Genomic DNA, 18,046 nt, shown 5'->3' on the forward strand with positions numbered 1-18,046 from the left:
TACTCATTTGCCTTGAACTTTAGCATCCATGGAGCTTCCTACAGCTGTTCCTTCCCCTTTATCACACCTCCTTTTAAAAAAATGCTCTGTTCCAGGTTATGAGTTTATTTCATTGGCTCATTTCAGGCCTATAAGAACGGAGGGTAAAGGGACACTTCTATTTATTTTGCTACCATAGCTGTTTCTATCAGGATGGATTTCAACCACTGGAGTTGGTGTATTTAAATAAGTAGGAATAAAATAATGGAGAAATGGTAATATATGTACAGAAAGGTAAATGCTGATATGCCTATTCTGTTCTGAGGATGGAAGTGTCCTTTTCAGTTATCCAAAGTACTTTCTTAAGAATCATATATAAAAAGAGCCTTTATTCTTATCTGTTCAAAGTCTCCATGCTTGGCGGAATTGTTACTCATTTATCGGCCTCTGCCAGAGGACGGGGAGGTGGGCAGATGATCCGTAGGGACAGCCAGAAGATTTTGAGATAGGTAGGAAAATAATCCTAAGTTATTAATTGGGTCATTTGACTATGTCATTAGTCTGTTAACGGCCACTGTTAGTGAATAAATCTTAATACTTAATTCAGAAGAACGACTGAGCATCTGAGACATTCTTCAAGTTGCTTTTTAAATGAGAGTAGCGTTTCTATTCTATTAAAATGTCCTTTTTTAGTCAAAGGTTAATGGCTCATTTTTCCTTCAGTCTAGGGGTATATTTCATTTCCCTTCTTTCCTCATCCTTTTCATATTTAGCAGAATTTATTTGATACCTTTCTCACGTCTCATTCATTCGTTGTCTCTTTCTTATTTTCTGTAACCAGCACTATTTTGGCCTTATGATCTCTTTAGAATCACTCTTCTTTATTGTTGTCTCCAATTTTTGTACCCCCATTAACTTGGACTTAGAGAAACTTGGCCTGCAGTGAACCTTAATTTATTCTCCTTAATTTCTGACCCTATAGAAAGAAAACGGTGGTGTGTTACTGCCATCTAATGGAGAGAAAGAAAACTGCAGTGGGAAAACAAAGCGCATTTAGGGCAGGGTTTTCTGAAGGATTTCTGATACAGTCCTTAGCAAGAAAATGATGACACAGCAGTTGCCATCTTGAAATCTGCCCTTTCCTGCGGAAAGGGTGATTTGCAACCTAATACAACCATCGTCACGAGGCCTCTGGACTATGGCTGGATCATGTCGTTTAGAATCTGAAATTTTAATGAATATGCTGGCAACAGATCATTGAGACAGGCATCTTGTTTTGTCAAGTTCTTACCCATTCAGTTATTTTGTCAGGGGGCCTTAACATTTTAAGTATCAACTAATACATAGTTTTAACTTCTGAAAATATCTGAAGATTGTATGTAATACTGGTGCCTATCGGTAGTGCTTTAGTAATTTATATTATATCAGAAAGATTTTATAAAAATTTCTGGATGTATTGCAGTAGCCAATATAAGCTGCATGCCCGCCTGAAGATTGGTTTACTCTGAAATGTAACTTTAAATAAACATTATTCCAGGAAAACCAGTGTTTCTGCTTGAGTCAATTAGTTTTGAGAATCACCTCCCTTCATAAAAAACACTTTTCTGCTATAGCAAGAGAGGGTCAAAAGTTTCATTTGCAATCACCGTTGATGAAATGTGTAAACCACAATTGAACATAACCAGCAGACGTGACCTTAATTTTTTTTCTGAGTTCACCTTTAGAGCCCTCCTATTATGTTTTCCGTCCCAAATAAAACAGGACCACACTGAAGCTGTCCTCTTCCTCTCCTCGGCCGTCTTCTTCCTGAGTAGGCGGTTGTTACATTTGTCCTTGTCCCTGACTAGGCATCAGAGTTGTGGCTTTGCTTTTGTTTTTACCCTTGTTTGTTATTTATACAGATGCCCCCAGCCCATCCATGGGATGTGATGTTGCAATCTGTGATGAATCTAAGTTTTTTAAACTTCTACCAGGTGATTTTGATACCCAGCCAGGGCTGAGAACCACCACTGGAAGCAACTGTTTAGAAACGCACAAATAGATTCATTTGAGTTTCTAGAAGAAGGCTATAGTGTTGAGTCTTTCACTATCAAAGTCTTAATTTCCATTGAACATTTATATAAACTGCCACCCAGTGGTACATTGGGTGCTTATTGTGTTTTCCCATCTGTGTTAACCGAAAGGGAAGTTTGCATTGAGAAATACTCACCTCCCCAACATCACCACAGCAATTGAGTAATTACTTTCAGAATTCAGGTTGAACACATTTACAAGAGGCCAGGGTTTGCTGAGTATTGGAATTTTGACCCTGTGAAAGGCCAAGATGTAAGTAATGAGAATAGACTCTTGGCTACACTCCAGGTGTGCTCCTAAACAAATGCTTTTCATGCTACATTATCTTGCTTTAATCCTCCACAACTCAGTGAACCAGGTAGCCTCATTTTTCAGATAAAGACACTGGGTCAGTCACATAGTAAGTAGTAGCTCAGATTGCAGCCCAGGTCTAATTCTGGCTCTTAATTGGTGTACCTAGACAGGCATACCTCGTATTATTGCACTTTAATGCATGTCACAGATACTGCGATTTTTAGAAGTTGAAGGTTTATGGCAACCTTGCATCGAGCAAGTCTATTGGTGTCATTTTTCCAACAACATCCTCTTGCCTCTTGTCTCTATGTCACATTTTGGTAATTCTCATAGTATTTCAAACTTGTTTATTATTATATTTGTGATGGTGATCTGTGATCAGTAGTGTTTGATGTTACTCTTGTAATTGTTTGGGGGCACCATGAACCATGCCCATATAAGATGATGGGCTTAATAAATGTTGTGTGTGTACTAACTGCTCCACTGACTAGCCATTTCCCCCATCCCCTGCTCGGGCATCCCAATTCCCTGAGACACAGCAATATTGAAATTAGGCCTATTGGTAACCCTACAATGACCTCTAAGTGTTCAAGTGAAAGGAAGAGTCTCTCACTTTAAGTCAAAAGCTAGAAATGATTAAGCTTAGTGAGGAAGGCAACGCCTTAAGCCGAGACAGGCCGAAAGCTAGACCTCTTGCACCAAACAGTTAGCCAAGCTGTGAATGAAAAGGAAAAGTTCTTGAAGGAAATTAAGAGTGCTACTCCAGTGAACACACAAATGATAAGAAAGTAAAACAGCCCTATTGCTGACATGGAGAAAAGTTTGAGTGGTCTGGATAGAAGGTCAAACCAGCCACAACATTCCCATAAGCCAAAGTCTAATCCAGAGCAAGGCCCTAACTCTCTTCAGTTCTATGAAGGCTGAGAGATGTGAAGAAGTTGCAGAAGAAAAATTGAAGCTAGCAGAGGTTGGTCCATGAGGTTTAAGGAAAGAAGCCATCTCTGTAACATCAAAGTACAAGGTGAAGCAGCAAGTGCTGAAGTAGAAGCTATAGCAAGTTATCCAGAAGATCCAGCAAAGATCATTAATGAAGGTGGCTACACTAAACAGATTTTCAGTGTAGACAAAACAGCCTTCTATTGGAAGAAGATGCCATCTAGGACTTCCATAGCTAGAGAGGAGAAGTCAATGCCTGGCTTCAGAGCTTCAAAGGACAGGCTGACTCTTGTTAGGGGCTAATGCACCTGGTGACTTGAAGCTGATGCTCATTTACCATTCCAAAAACCCTAGGACCCTTAAGAATTATGCTAAATCAACTGCGCCTGTGCTCTATCAATGGCCCAACAAAGCCTGGATGACAGCACATCTGTTGACAAAGCCCACTGTTGAGACCTACTGCTCAGGAGAAAAGATTCCTTTCAAGATATTACTGCTCATTGATGATGAACCTGGTCACCCAAGAGCTCAGATGGAGATGTACGAGATTAATGTTGTTTTCATGCCTGCTAGCACAACATCCACTCTGCAGCCCATGGATCAAGGAGTAACTTCAACTTTCAAGTCTTAGTCTTTAAGAAATATATTTCATAAGGCTCTAGCTGTTGTAGATAGTGATTCCTCTGATGGATCTGGGCGAAGGAAATTGAAAACCTTCTGGAAAGGATTTGCCATTCTGGTTGCCATTAAGAACATTTGTGGTTCATGGGAAGAGATCAAAATATCAACATTAACAGGTGTTTGGGAGAAGTTGATTGGAACCCTCACGGATGACTTGGAAGGGCTCAAGACTTCAGTGGAGGAAGTAACTGCAGGTGTGGTGGAAATAGCAAGAGAACTAGAATTGGAAGTGGAGCCTGAATATATGACTGAATTGCTATAATCTCATGAAAAAACTTTAATGGATGAGGAGATGCTTCTTATGGATGAGCAGAGAGGTAGATGTTTCTTCTACTCCTGGTGAAGAAACTGACAGTTGTTGAAATGACAACAGAGGATTTGGACTATTACATAAACTCAGTTGATAAACCAACAGCAGGGTTTGAGAGGATTGACTCCAGTTTTGAAAGAAGGTCTATTGTGGGTAAAATGCTATCAAACAGCATTGCAGGCTACAGAGATATCATTCATGATAGGAAGAGTCAATGCATGCAGCAAACTTCATTGTTGTCTTATTTTAAGAAATTGCCACCACTATCCCGACCTTCAGTAGCCACCACCTGATCAGTCAGCACCATCAACAATGAGCCAAGACCCTCCACCAGCAAAGATTATGTACAACTCACTGAAGGCTCAGACACTGGTTAGCGCTTTTTGGCAATATAGTACTTTTTTAAGCATTTTTTAAATTTTTATTTATTTTATTTATTTATTTTTGGCTACATTGCATCTTTGTTGCTGCGTGCGGGTTTTTTCTAGTTGCGGTGAGCCGGGGCTACTCTTCGCTGCGGTGGGCAGCCTTCTCATTGCGGTGGCTTCTCTCGTTGCGGAGCACGAGCTCTAGGCACGCAGGCTTCAGTAGTTGTGGCATGTGGGCTCAGTAGTTGTGGCTCGCGGGCTCTAGAGCGCAGGCTCAGTAGTTGTGGCACGTGGGCTCAGTAGTTGCGTCTCGCGGGCTCTAGAGCGCAGGCTCAGTAGTTGTGGCACGTGGGCTCAGTAGTTGTGGCTCGTGGGCTCTAGAGCGCAGGCTCAGTAGTTGTGGCATGTGGGCTCAGTAGTCGTGGCGCACGGGCTTAGTTGCTCTGCGGCATGTGGGATCTTCCCGGACCAGGGCTCAAACCCGTGTCCCCTGCATTGGCAGGCGGATTCTTAACCACTGAGCTACCAGGGAAGCCCCGGCAGGTGAATTCTTAACCAGATTCCTTGCCGCCAGGGAAGTCCCGTCTTGCACTTTTTAATAAATAATTTTTCATAAGCAGTACAACCTGGCTGAACTATCCCAAAACAGAGGGATTATAGTTAGTTAGTGAAAAGCTTACTCTAGTTGTAAAAACATACAGGCTCATGAAAAACATTTTAATATGCATAAAAGAAAAAAGAAGGTGCAAATCTGGTCTTCAAGCAGCTCCCTAATGCTCTTAGGATATCAAAAGATTGCTCACCACAGAGCATGTCCAAGGCAGGCCTCCCCCCAGCCCCAGGCCCTGCACCAGCAGCCTCCCTGGGCCGCCCCCTCCACCCGGAGCCCTCCTCCTCCGTCTTCACTCTCCCTATCCCTTCCTTCCCCGACTCCCTAGACCAGATTAGTCACTTGCTCCCAGAGAGAGCGTTTGCACCTTAATTGTGTGGCTCAGTGACACTTGGGGGAGGAATTGATTCCTCTTATATCCCGGCGCTGCAGCCGGCGCGGTGGTTGAATGGATCTCATGACCCAGAGAGAACCACCTCTTAGTGTGGTTATCATTCACCCTTTCAGAGGCAGTGGACAGAAAAAGATTCCCACGCCATAAAGAAAGCACAGTTAGGGGATTTCAAGGAAGTTCATTAAAGTTCACACCAAGGAAGCAACAGAACACAGAGTTCAGAGGAATAGATAAAGGGCTGATGCAGAGAAGGGGAAGTGGTTTGGTTTGGTTTCTGATCAAGGACCATTAAGTGTAAGGAGCTGCTTGCTGCCCCTCCCCTTTGTGGCCCATCTTCTCTGTGGCTGCCTGTTATGTGAGCAGCGCCGGGGCCTGTGGCCTCAGGGACACGCTGAGGCCACCGGCGTGTGGCTCAGACTCCCAGGGTCTCAGCTTCCACACTGACAGGTGTGATAAACCCAGTGAGGAATCCAGGTCCATCTCCCCGCAGGGGTGAGTGGGCCGGGCCCCACCCAGCACAGGGTGAGGGCACCTGGCCTGGAAAAGGGGTTGGAAAGATAGGCCCATCTTCATTGTCACCAGGGGCTGAGGGGCCACAAAAAGAGCACTGGCCTTGGAGTCAGGCAGACATAGGTTTGGGGTCTAGGTCAGCCTCTTAACTCAGGTGTCTTAGATCACTATCTTCACCAATATGAGCCTCTGTGACCTCACTTGTAAACAGGTGAAAACACTTTCCTTGCAGTGCCATTATGAGAAAGAATATCCTGTTTGTCAAGCACATGGTGGAGGGTCCATAAACGGTTGTCGTTATCATGAGCTAATTTTTTTTTAAGATGTTGGGGATAGGAGTTTATTAATTAATTTATTTATTTTTGCTGTGTTGGGTCTTCGTTTCTGTGCGAGGGCTATCTCCAGTTGTGGCAAGCTGGGGCCACTCTTCATCGCAGCCTCTCTTGTTGTGGAGCACAGGCTCCAGACGCGCAGGCTCAGTATTTGTGGCTCACGGGCCTAGTTGCTCCACGGCATGTGGGATCCTCCCAGGCCAGGGCTCAAACCCGTGTCCCCTGCATTAGCAGGCAGATTCTCAACCACTGCGCCACCAGAGAAGCCCTATTAGCTAATTTTAATAGACCACCTTGACCAAAAGGGGATGGTGGCCTTCTAGGTAACCAGTGGGGTCGGTGGAGTAGCTCTTTGCTGTCCACAGATTTTGTTACCCAATTAGTACCGGGATCCTCCCAGACCAGGGCTCGAACCCGTGCCCCCTGCATTAGCAGGCAGATTCTCAACCACTGCATCACCAGGGAAGCCCTATTAGCTAATTTTAATAGACCACCTTGACCAAAAGGGGATGGTGGCCTTCTAGGTAACCAGTAGGGCCGGTGGTGTAGCTCTTTGCTGTCCACAGATTTTGTTACCCACTTAGTACCCACAGTAACATGTTGCTATAGAATCTCACCTCCTGCCCTGTGGTCTCCAGCAGAGACCCTCAGAGCTGGCTGCACAGCAGGAGAAACTGAGGACCTTACACTCATGAAAACAGACACCCACTTTTGTGATTCAGAGGGCCTGGGGGTGGAGCCTGGGCTGCCTCTAATCCCTGGACCCATCCATGGACATGATCCACTGAAGTTCGCCAAGGCCTGAAGTCCGAGGCCCCAGAACACCCACCTCATCATAGAAACAATCACGGTCCACAGTCACCCTCAGGGTCCATTACCACCACCTTCCTCAGAAGCATCTCAGTCCACATCAGACTGATCTGGAATCCCTGCTCGGTTGTGGTGACTCCAGTGTACACCCGTGTATACCTGTGTTCTGCAGGGCAAACATGCTGCCCACACAAGCGGGTGTGCCCACGCCGGCCTCCTCTACCTTTCCCTCCTCTCTTCGTCTATGGTTGGGCACAGACTCCAGAATGTCCCACTTACACCATTCATCATTGCAAAACCCTCACTGTGCAGCACAGGCATTGAAAAACCAAAATAGAATTCAACTGTCCTCCCAGTAAATTTCATTCTTTAAAACATCGTAATGAAATATTAAAATGGACTTGTGGTTGCCAAGGGGGTAGGGGTGGGGGAGGGAAGGATTGGGAGTTTGGGATAAGAAGATGCAAATTTTTGTTTTTGGCCGCGCAGCATGGCTTGTCGGATCTTAGTTCCCCAACCAGGGATCGCACCTGGGCCCACAGCAGTGAAAGCACCAAGTCCTAACCGCTGGACCGCCAGGGAATTCCCAGATGCAAACTATATAGAATGGGTAAACAACCAGGTCCTACTGTATAGCGCAGGGAGCTGTATTCAGTGCCCTGTGATAACCCATAATGGAAAATAATATGTGAAAGAATGTCTATATGTATAACTAAATCACTTTGCTCTACAGTAGAAATTAACACAACATTGTAAATCAACTATACTTCAATAAAATAAATTTTAAAAAAAGAAAATAGTAGGCTCTTTTCTTTGTGGACATTGGGCAGTTTTACTAAGCAATTTGGAGTTACCTTAGAAGAAATATCCTAACTGAATATTGCATATTCCCATAGTATGAGTGTTTCCAGATTTTACTGAAAAACGTCATTGTATTCATGTTTTGGATGGTCACGGAAAACTGCTGGTATGAAATAAGACGTGACTGAGGTTGTTCTGTTGTTTTTCACTAACACACATCAGCAAGAAGACAGAACTTTCACAGAGAAAGGAGGGGTCGGCAGTATTTGAAGCACAGTGCAGGGCTCGCCCTCACGCTCAGGATTGTTTAAAGCGACAGGCCACTCAGGCAGCCCACCTGGTCACTACTCTGCCGGAGGGGCTGCTGTGCCCCCAGCCCAGCCCTTGAACACCACATGGACCAGTTTAAGGCCCTTCAACGGCACACTTCTGCTACTGCAGGAAGGCACACAGTTCCCTGCCGCTGGCCTGTGCTTCTCACAGACATGGAGAAAGGTTTGGTCTCCTTATGCATTAATAAATAAGGAAAACGCTTTCCTTAGTGGCTGTTCCAGGAACTGAGTGTTCCTTGCCATCCTCCACAAGATTCACCATCTGCTCCCCCAAATTCTTCTGGAAAGAGCATCGTAAGCATGTCATCCTAACAGTGACACCGTGGAGAAGAGGGAGGCACCCTCTCCCATTTCCTGCCCCTTACCCCCACTCCTGCACCCTCCGTGGGGCCCACACAGCCAAGCCACCATAGGGACATCTGTTTCCTGTGTCACTTTCTGCAAGACAGGGACCAACCTTAAATGAGACAGTGGCATCCTCAAGGAGTCGATGGGCGCTGTAGGTGTGGTCGTGAGGCTTTCCTCTGATTGCCCAGCCGGCCGGGGGTGGGGTGGGGTCACACAGCAGGGCCTCACACTTCAGCTTTTGGTCTGAGTTACACAATTTCCAGGTTTCCATGCAGTTTCCTCCTCCCCAGCCCTGAACTGTTTACACAGCAACTCTTATCCACAGAGCAACCACACGATGACTTTCCTCTGTTTGGAAGATACGGGATGGCTGTGTCCCAAGTTTTTCCTATTGAGGACCCTTTTCAATAGGGGACAGATGCAGCCTATCTGATGATCAAGAAGTACAAGGTTGCCTTTGTGATTCCGTTAACACCCCCCTGTCCAATAAACAGTCTTCTGATGAATAATGGCCCTTCCTTTTCCTTCCCCACAGGTTCATCACCTGCTAATGATGTAAACATGGCAGAAGCAACCACGCCCCTTCCAGAAACCCCAGGGCTCATTTGGGGAAATACTTTCATCATTAAAGTCTGAGAGATTGCTGCTTATTTCGTAAACTTACCTGATTTTTTCCCCAGAGGTAATTTAATCCTGCGTTAAGGAGAAGCTCACCCCAAAATGGTCCTCCTTAATTTTAAACCCATCTTTCCTTACCCCTTTCCCCCATAATCATTCAAGTCTTTCCTTGAAATGACCCAGGTGCCAAAGCATAAATTACCTCTCAAGCATAGTTTTAGAACTTATTTATTTCAAACATTTACAATTTTCACTTTAAAAGCAAAGTAGCTGGTAAAAAGAGAAAACATTGAAAAACATCATACTGACCCTTTGCCCCATATACAGACATCATCAGCCTTTGGTATTTGCTTTCAGATAATTAAGTAAAAAAATAAAAACAAAAACTTAAAACTATTATTTCTCTCCAGAAAAAAACAATGTAAAGTTGAGGTATTCTATTTAACGGATGTGTGATCTCCATCCAAATATGGTTTCTCTATTAATTAACAGCCTTGCTACATGCTGTTCCAATCCTTTCCTTCTGAAGTAGATCTGCATTTGAGCATATGTTCATACAACTGACAATGTTCCTTAATAATCATTAAGGTTGCCATAGAAACTCACTGGCGCTGGGGCCAGGCTACACCAAGGACACGATGCTGGAAGGACCTTTCGGGGATGCTTAGGAGTGTCTGGCACAGAAGCTGAGCCAGCTGGGCTCCCTTTCAGCAACAGCCTCACTGCCAACTGCTGCACGGAAGGCTGGGATCCAGGCTCCCGCTCCCAAGGACCACCAGTTGCCCCTGCTTCTCCAAATTAAGATAAATTTCTCACCAACTCCTCCCCGACTGGGTCAATCTTAAGTGCCTTTGATGAAGCGATACAGCTCAGCACTAAAGCAGCCAGCCAAGACATTCCTGAACATTCTGCACGAAACCCACAAACCATGACCACTCCCAGCCTGCCCTGCTCAGCTCTGTCCACCACCGGGTGGGCTCCCAGTCCATTCCAGCATCAGATTCCACCCCTCGTAACGGTGTTTCCTTCCCTTGGGGGCAGCTTGGAAATGGCGGACACTCGGGGTGAGCCAAGAGCCTAGCCAACAAACTGCAAGGGCCAGGCTCCCTCAGGGCAAAGAGCTCTCAGAGCCACCAAGGGCTGTGTTGACACATTCAATGCTATACCTCCTTGACCTTTTTTTTTTTCATTAATGCTACAAAAATTAATGACCACTTTAATTGAGACCTTGATCTAGCATATTTTCAACTTTTCCCACCCAGCAGGATAAGTTGCCCATCTTTAACAAAAATTGTCTCTGTGCTAATAACATTTCACATCTGGCTGTGTAGCAGATGGCTACAGATATTCGGTGAGTAGCATCACTGTTGAGGATAAAAGGCAGCACGTGTGCTGCAGAAACACAGGTAAGGATGACCTGTGGGTTGAAACACACATTCACTGACCACAGATTCAAGGACAGAGAAAGCTTAGGGTGTATACCTGTGTACACTGAGCAAGGCCTACGACCCAGAGAAGACAAATATTTTTCCTTCATCTATACTAGCTTATAAAAAAAAAAGGGAAAAAAACCCTCTTCAATTAAAAAAAAAACGCAGTTCCGTTCCAATAATAATGAAAGCAATAACAATTTGGAGATCAAAGCTGCCTAGCTCTCAGCAATCATGAGCTATCTGGATTTCACATCTTCCACTAGCACCGCTCCGCCTGGCTCTGGTAAAATTACACGTGGGTAAAACTTTGTCAAGACTTAAAGAACCGTGGGCACAGAATCACCCTATCTCGTGCAGATTCTCATTTTTTATATTTCCCTTTAACAGCATTTTTGCTGTTCGCAGTCAAGGAAAATTTAGAGAAAAACAAAACAACAAAACAAAACCACCTGCCTCACTTCTGTCAAGTTAAGACCACTTGCCAGAAGCGGCAACAGGGTCTGAAATTTACAGCCAAAGCCAGCAATGAAAATCACCGCGTAGTCCAGCATCCTAACAGTTTGAACCTGGCAAACGGTAAATAAAACATGGTCATTTCCATCCTTTCCCCACCTATCTGGTGCTGGTGGTTATTTTTCTAAAAGGGGAGACTACTAGAAAAGTTTTGTGGTCTGGTAAATTTTTAGTGGTGGTTACACGACTGATTCTAATCACAGCTTCATTCTGGGACATCCCAGAATACTTGAGGGTGCTTGTTTGGGTAACCACGAACATCACTGAATTTTCAAAGCCCAGACAGAAAAGTGAACTGAAGCGGTTACTGCAGTGTCACGGCTAGACATTTACTCGGTGCTTCAATACTAGCTGAACCGAATCACATTCAAGGAACTAACTGAAGAGAGGAAGGCACCAAGTTTAGGGCTGTTGTGTTTTTTCTAATGAACCTCCTCTGATACCCCGAGGGCTTGTGGCTTTCAGGGGTGGGGATTTTCAGCTGACCTGCTGGGTAATCGTGGGAGGCTTGCTTCCCAGCACCGTGACACGGAGCTGGACACCGTTTCCTTCTCAGCCGCCTGGGGGAGTAGTAACAAGCTGCTTTTCCGCTAAATTAGAGAAGAGGCAGACTTTTTTTTTTTTCACTTTTTAAGGCAAAAACAAAATTTAGAATGAAACCAGAGTCTCTTCTCTAATAGGGCAAAATCTCCTTTTCTCCTCCTTTTCCACTTGACTCAGTTTTGTGTTAAACAAAGCTATTGTGCTTTTCCCCCATTATTTCTATACTGACACTCAGCTAATACTGGATCTTCCACCCTCTGAAGATAAAATAGTCAGCAGTTTTTTTAAAAACCAAATTAAAATCCATTTTTGCCGGGTTCTTTTGTCTTTTTGCATAAATATTACCTTCCCTGGTTACTCAGGCTCCGCTGAAACTAAAATAAACAAAGCTGGAATAAGGCAGCTTTGATTTCACCACTGGCAGAAGCCCTCCCTCATGCCAGTTCTCATTTTGGAGGGCCAGGGGAGGGGGAGAATGGAGAATGGTGGTTTGCAGAGGCCGCTGTCCCCCTCAGCAATGCTGTGACAGACAAGCATGGAGACCCTGTCCCCACCACTCCCCTCCTTCCCCACGGCTTCTTTCCTGAAGTCCTGGGATCCAAAAAGAGACATGGAGCCAGTGCAACTGCTTCTGGATTCAGCAAGCGCTTGGACTATCATTCACATTTAGAAAAATGCTAATGAGGAACTGATTATAATTCCATTTCAAACCATCAGGCCCTGAGATACAATCACCCCCCCTCTCAGCTGTTCAGTGAAGAAAAGCAGGTGAGACTTTTCCCCCAGCCACGGTGGTTCAAGAAAAGCCAATCTCAGGCCTAGAAAAACTGAATTGAGAAGGCACTTGGGCTTCAAGAAGCTTAGAAGATGAAACTGTGCGGTGGGCCAAGAGATAAGCGACTCGGGGAGTCTTTGGCTGGACGTTCATCCCACCCGCCTGAGGGCGCAGCTCCTGGAGGTGGGTCGGGGTGCGCGGGCGGCCAGCAACTTGTCCACACCAAGCCCAGGGGGGAGTCTGAGGCCTGTGCAGCCACCCGGCTCTGCCCACCGGAGTGTCCGGTAGAGTCTTGACACCCCTCTCTTCACGGGGGCCTGAGTTCACTCTAAGCCCTGTAAGCAGGAGGGCACTGGGGGAAGAGTGGTTCAAAAACTCAACCACCTCCTCCTTCTGAACAGACGCAGCAAACCTTTTTTTCACCCAGCACAGAACCTTCTGCGAGGCCCTCCTGTAGAGGCGAAGCCAGAGGCCGCGAGCACCCGAGGTGAGCTGGCACGGCAGCGAGGAGCGTCTTTGCTAGGCCAGTTTGTGCTTCAGCACCCACACAGTCCGGGGGGCCTGACACCCCAGGCTGCCAGGTGTCACCCGGCCAGCCAGCTATCTGGGGAAGAAGTAGTCTCTGTTGCTGACGTCATAAGGTCTCTGAGGGCCACTGGCATCTGGTCGGCTAGTCCTTGAGGTGTTGTCAGACCCAAGGCTGCTGGGGGACACCGGCGGGGAGATGAGGGGCACAAGCACTGGGGTGGGCTTGGGCCTCTCAGGGACCAGCTGTCCCAAAGAATACGGTGGGTGCACGCTCGTCTTGCCTTCTTTCAGAGCCTGCAGCTTCCCCGTCTTCTTGAACCTTCACACAGACACACAAAGACAAACCATGCAAATGTTGAGTTCCCTCTGTGATAAACCCGCAAGAAAAACACCAACAGCTGGCGGCCCTGGTGGCCTGGCGCTCCTGGGTTTCAGCTCCAAGAAGTGATAACTATTTATTCATTGGCTTTTTATTGTCACCAGGAGTTACACAATCCTCTGAAGAGTCATCAAAAATATCCCAAGAGGGCTTCCCTGGTGGTGCAGTGGTTAAGAATCCGCTTGCCAATGCAGGGGACACGGGTTCAAGCCCTGGTCCAGGTAGATACCACATACCGTGGAGCAACTAAGCCTGTGTGCCACAACTACTGAGCCTGCGTTCTACAGCCCGCAAGCCACAACTACTGAGCCCACGTGCCACAACTACTGAAGTCCCACGCCTAGAGCCCATGCTCCGCAACAAGAGAAGCCACCACAATGACAAGCCTGCGCACCGCATCAAAGAGTACTCCCCGCTCGCCGCAACTAGAGAAAGTCCGCGCACAGCAACGAAGACCAACGCAGCCAAAAATAAATAAATAAATAAAATACCCCAAGAGAATAGGTATGTGTTGTGGGTCCAGTTTACCAATGGGGAAACTGAGGCTTTGAGAGTGTGGCTTTGAGTGCCCCTTTCTAGCACCGAGAATTTAGTTTGTCCTGCTCCAGAGGCTACCCAGAGGGGCCCCTCAGTCAAATTAACACTGGCTAGAGGTAGAGAATTGGCAGCTGCCTTTAATGGCAGGGAAAAGGGCTGTACTGCTCCCTCAGCAGCCCTCCTGCTCCTCTTGCTTCCAATATTCCCGGCATCCCCAATTCTCCTTACACCTCTGGGTCCCCTCACACCATGCTGGCACGTTCTCACAGACTCGGCCGTGGGCACCACTTGGGCACAAGTGACTCATCTGACAGGAAAGTCAATGTTAAACAGGAAGGAGATAGACATCTCTCTGATCATAGCTTCGTTCACCCTGCTCCATTCTGGGCCCAAAGCCAGGGCTCAGTAACTGAGAAAAGTCACTTGACAGCCCAGAGAAAGATGAGATGGTGATAGCAATCTTCAAAGGTACAGTCAGGTCTCCTCCCTGAAGGGGCCCTTCTGTTGGGTGGGGCAGCTCATCTCCCCCTCCTGCTTCCCACTTTGTCGCCTATTAACTTATTGCCCACTGACCTCAAAGTGGGAGCAAGGTGGTCTCCCTCAGTTCTACCAAATGTCAGCTACTCCAGGAAGGGCTGGGAGGGAAGAGGGGAAACCAATGTCAAAAACAAGGTTTGGGGATTTTCCTTAGGTTTCTTTTTATATCGACAGGCTACTCCTGTCCTTGTTATGATAAATAATTGATAGTTGGCTCCAAATCTGCCATTGGCTCTTAGCCTGTTATCCAAATGGAATAAACAATCTGCAGAATGTGACTTAGGCTTTGCCATTCAGGCACTGCACAGGAAGGGAACACAGCAGGGGTGCTTACTGGAGCTACGCTGTGTCCCTGGGTGGAATCCTTCTCCCTCATGAGAGAACTGAGGATAGAGTCATTATGCTCTGGATTTCAAAATATTCAGATCCTCTGACCCAAGAATTCCACTTCTGGGAATATACCCTCAGGAAAGAGCATAGCTGCGGAAAAAGCTTTATGCACAAAGATGTTCAACACAGTGTTATTTACAAAAGCAAAACAACAACCCAAATGCCCAATAATAGGAGGTTGGTTAAGTGATCTTGGGTATTATAGCCACCTAATGGAGGAGTGATGAAAATGAGGTTTACAAAGAATTTGTAATAATGGGAAGAAGTGCTTATGTTATATAACTGATACTAAATTTAAAAGGCAGGATTCAGAGCTGTAGAGACAGAATAATCATGGCTACATAAAAACAAACAAGAAACTATGCAGAGGAAAAAGACTCAGAAGAAATTCATCTAAATATAAAGTGTTCATGAGCTGGGTGTCAACTGCACGGGTATCTTCACTTCGTGGAAATTCATGGCACTGTACACTTATGACATCTGCACTTTCCTATATGTTTGTTAGACTTCAATCACATTTACATTTTAAAAATTAACAGTGGCTGTCTTTACATAATGTGTCATTTTTCTCCCTTCTTCCTATTTGTCAGTATTTAGCAAATTACCAATTTTTAGCAATCATGTATCACAATTTTTTTAAAGTCTCTATTGATGTTACCTGACCAATATGGAAAGCAGTCTCTGTCCTCAGTTTTTTTCCAAAGCAATTGGATGGGTAACTGAGAAAGATGAGCCTTCCTTCTTTTGAAAAATTTTGAGGAGTGAATGAGATTTTTTGGCAAATCACTAAGCTCAGAGGGGCCTTTGAAACCCCAGGGCCTGGGGTATATCCACACTTGGCACTGCCCTGCCCTGGGCAGGGGTCTGAGCAGGGCCTGGGGGCTGGAGAGGGTGCAGGGCGGGTAGAAGGAACAAAGAGCTGAGCTGTCAGACTTTTGCACCTCAGCCTCCACCTTTTACCTATTTTACATACTTGGGCTTCGTAATGTTTTGCTTAAAGAAAAGGTTCTGCAGCTAAAAGAAATTTTTAAAAAACACTTATAGGGCTTCCCTGGTGGCGCAGTGGTTGGGAGTCCGCCTACCGATGCAGGGGACAGGGGTTCGTGGCCAGGTCCGGGAAGATCCCACATGCCGCGGAGTGGCTGGTCCCGTGAGCCATGGCCGCTGAGCCTGCGCGTCCGGAGCCTGTGCTCCGCAATGGGAGAGGCCACAACAGTGAGAGGGCCGCGTACCGAAAAAAAAAAAAAAAAAAACTTATAATATCCCTTAACCATAGAAGTGGGAGAGTGTGATTTTAAAATATTGAAATGAGGGACTTCCCTGGTGGTCCAGTGGCACAGAACTGAGATCCCGCATGCCCCGTGGTGCGGCCAAAAATAAAAATTGAAATAAGACAATACATTCAATACAAAATGATTTAAATCATAGGCATACATATAGGAAGTCCTCACCTAATAGTGTTAGCCATTCTAGATAAATGTGCAGAAAAGCAATTCTCTGCTATGAGAATCCTAGCCATTCTAGATAAATGTGCAGAAAAGCAATTCTCTGCTATGAGAATCCTATTTTCTCAGTGCCTGAGAGCATAAAATAAAGAGAGAGAAGCAGTGGGGCACAGGGAGTAGGGTGGGGAGAATTGGCCCCTGTAAGTTATAACATCCACTTAAGATGGCACACCTTCTTCAACAGCACATTTAAATTTTTAAAACTTGTCACCGATGTTGCTGGAAAAATATTTAGGAAAATACTATGCTTTGCTTGAGGCACAAAATAAATGTACTAAAAATAAAAAGATGGTGTCACAGGTGGGCGGGCTTTACTTCCTCCACCTGCCTCTCATTCTGTCCACTGTAATCTGGCCACCCCAACTGTACAGTGGCCCAACCATTTTGGCACCCCAGGCTCCCACATCATCTCTACATTTATACTCTTGTCTTGACACGGGGGACTTTGGAGGTAGGAGTTTTTCATTACTTGAAATAACTGGCCTCTTTCCAAATAAATTTGCCTTATATGAGAGAAAATGGAAACTCACCAGGCTAGGAAATAAATTACTGATATGTTCTCTGCACAAGGCACTGTGCCTTCGGGGACTCTGGTTGTGTAGCAACCAGCCAGTGTACAAGCACCATCAGCACATTAGCAAACTAAGTCTGTGATGAGCACTGTGGCCAATTCCCAGCCTAACGCTTCTCTCTTAGGGGTTAACAGCACACCAAGATGGCGCTGCTTGTTCGCGGGGCCACTGGCCAACACTGGACTGATAGGACCAACTGGGCCCACCTCTTAGCTGACAGCAGGCTGGTGCAGTGGGCAGGGACTCTCAGGACACAAGTTCTAGGCCTGTCTCTGCTAATTAATAAGTTGTGTGTCCTTGGGCAAGTCATTTACCTTTCAGGGCTGTTTTCTCATTTGTAAAATTAAAGAGTTTGACTAAATGACCCATAAGGCCGTATCCAAAAAGCACAAGCTTTGGGTTTGAATCTTGGCCTTATCCTTACTAGCTGTAATCACTCCACCTCTTTCAGCTTTCATTTCCTCATCTGTCAAGTGGAAATCACGATATTTACTCTATAGGGTCTGTGGTAGGTTATAAGAAAGGCCTTTTGAAGCCCTAATGATATAGAAATAGAAAGAGAACACAGAAGTATGTGTCTGAGGTGAGGCAAGGGATCCCTTAGAAGGCAGCAGGAAGACCTCGGAAAGTTGCCATGGCCCCTCTCTGACCCAAAGGTATAAAAGACAGTGAGTTCTTGGTTCCTCCAAGGAGTTACCTCCACTCTTGAGGAACCTTATCTTCTGCACACCCTTTGGACAGCTTGCTCACTACTTCATTGGAAAATCAAAGCAAAACAACCCGAACACAGCTTGAGTTGTCATCTTCCAGCCCAGACCACCTTGGTGGGCGAGCTATTTCAGGGTCACTGTGAGAATCCAATGAGCTGTAACATGTGGAAAAGCTCTCTGCCAAGGTCTTACCCCTCCTTCCCCAGCACCCTCAAAGACCACCTCTCA

General features: G+C 45.8%; 1 protein-coding gene across 2 annotated transcripts in view; it reads right to left on the bottom strand.

The window, feature by feature from the left end:
* Positions 1 to 9,413: 9,413 nt before the first annotated feature.
* The window catches only part of IL6R (interleukin 6 receptor), a 51,018-nt gene continuing 42,385 nt past the window's right edge, over positions 9,414 to 18,046 (bottom strand). For both annotated transcript variants that reach the window (XM_082832690.1, XM_082832693.1), the window contains one exon: positions 9,414 to 13,507. In XM_082832690.1, the coding sequence (XP_082688816.1) occupies positions 13,261 to 13,507 (247 nt within the window). In that variant the 3' untranslated portion in view covers positions 9,414 to 13,260. The remainder of the gene's footprint in view (positions 13,508 to 18,046) is intronic.

This window comes from Leucopleurus acutus (assembly GCF_964270905.1).
Source record: "Leucopleurus acutus genome assembly, chromosome: 2".
Taxonomy (NCBI): domain Eukaryota; kingdom Metazoa; phylum Chordata; class Mammalia; order Artiodactyla; family Delphinidae; genus Leucopleurus; species Leucopleurus acutus.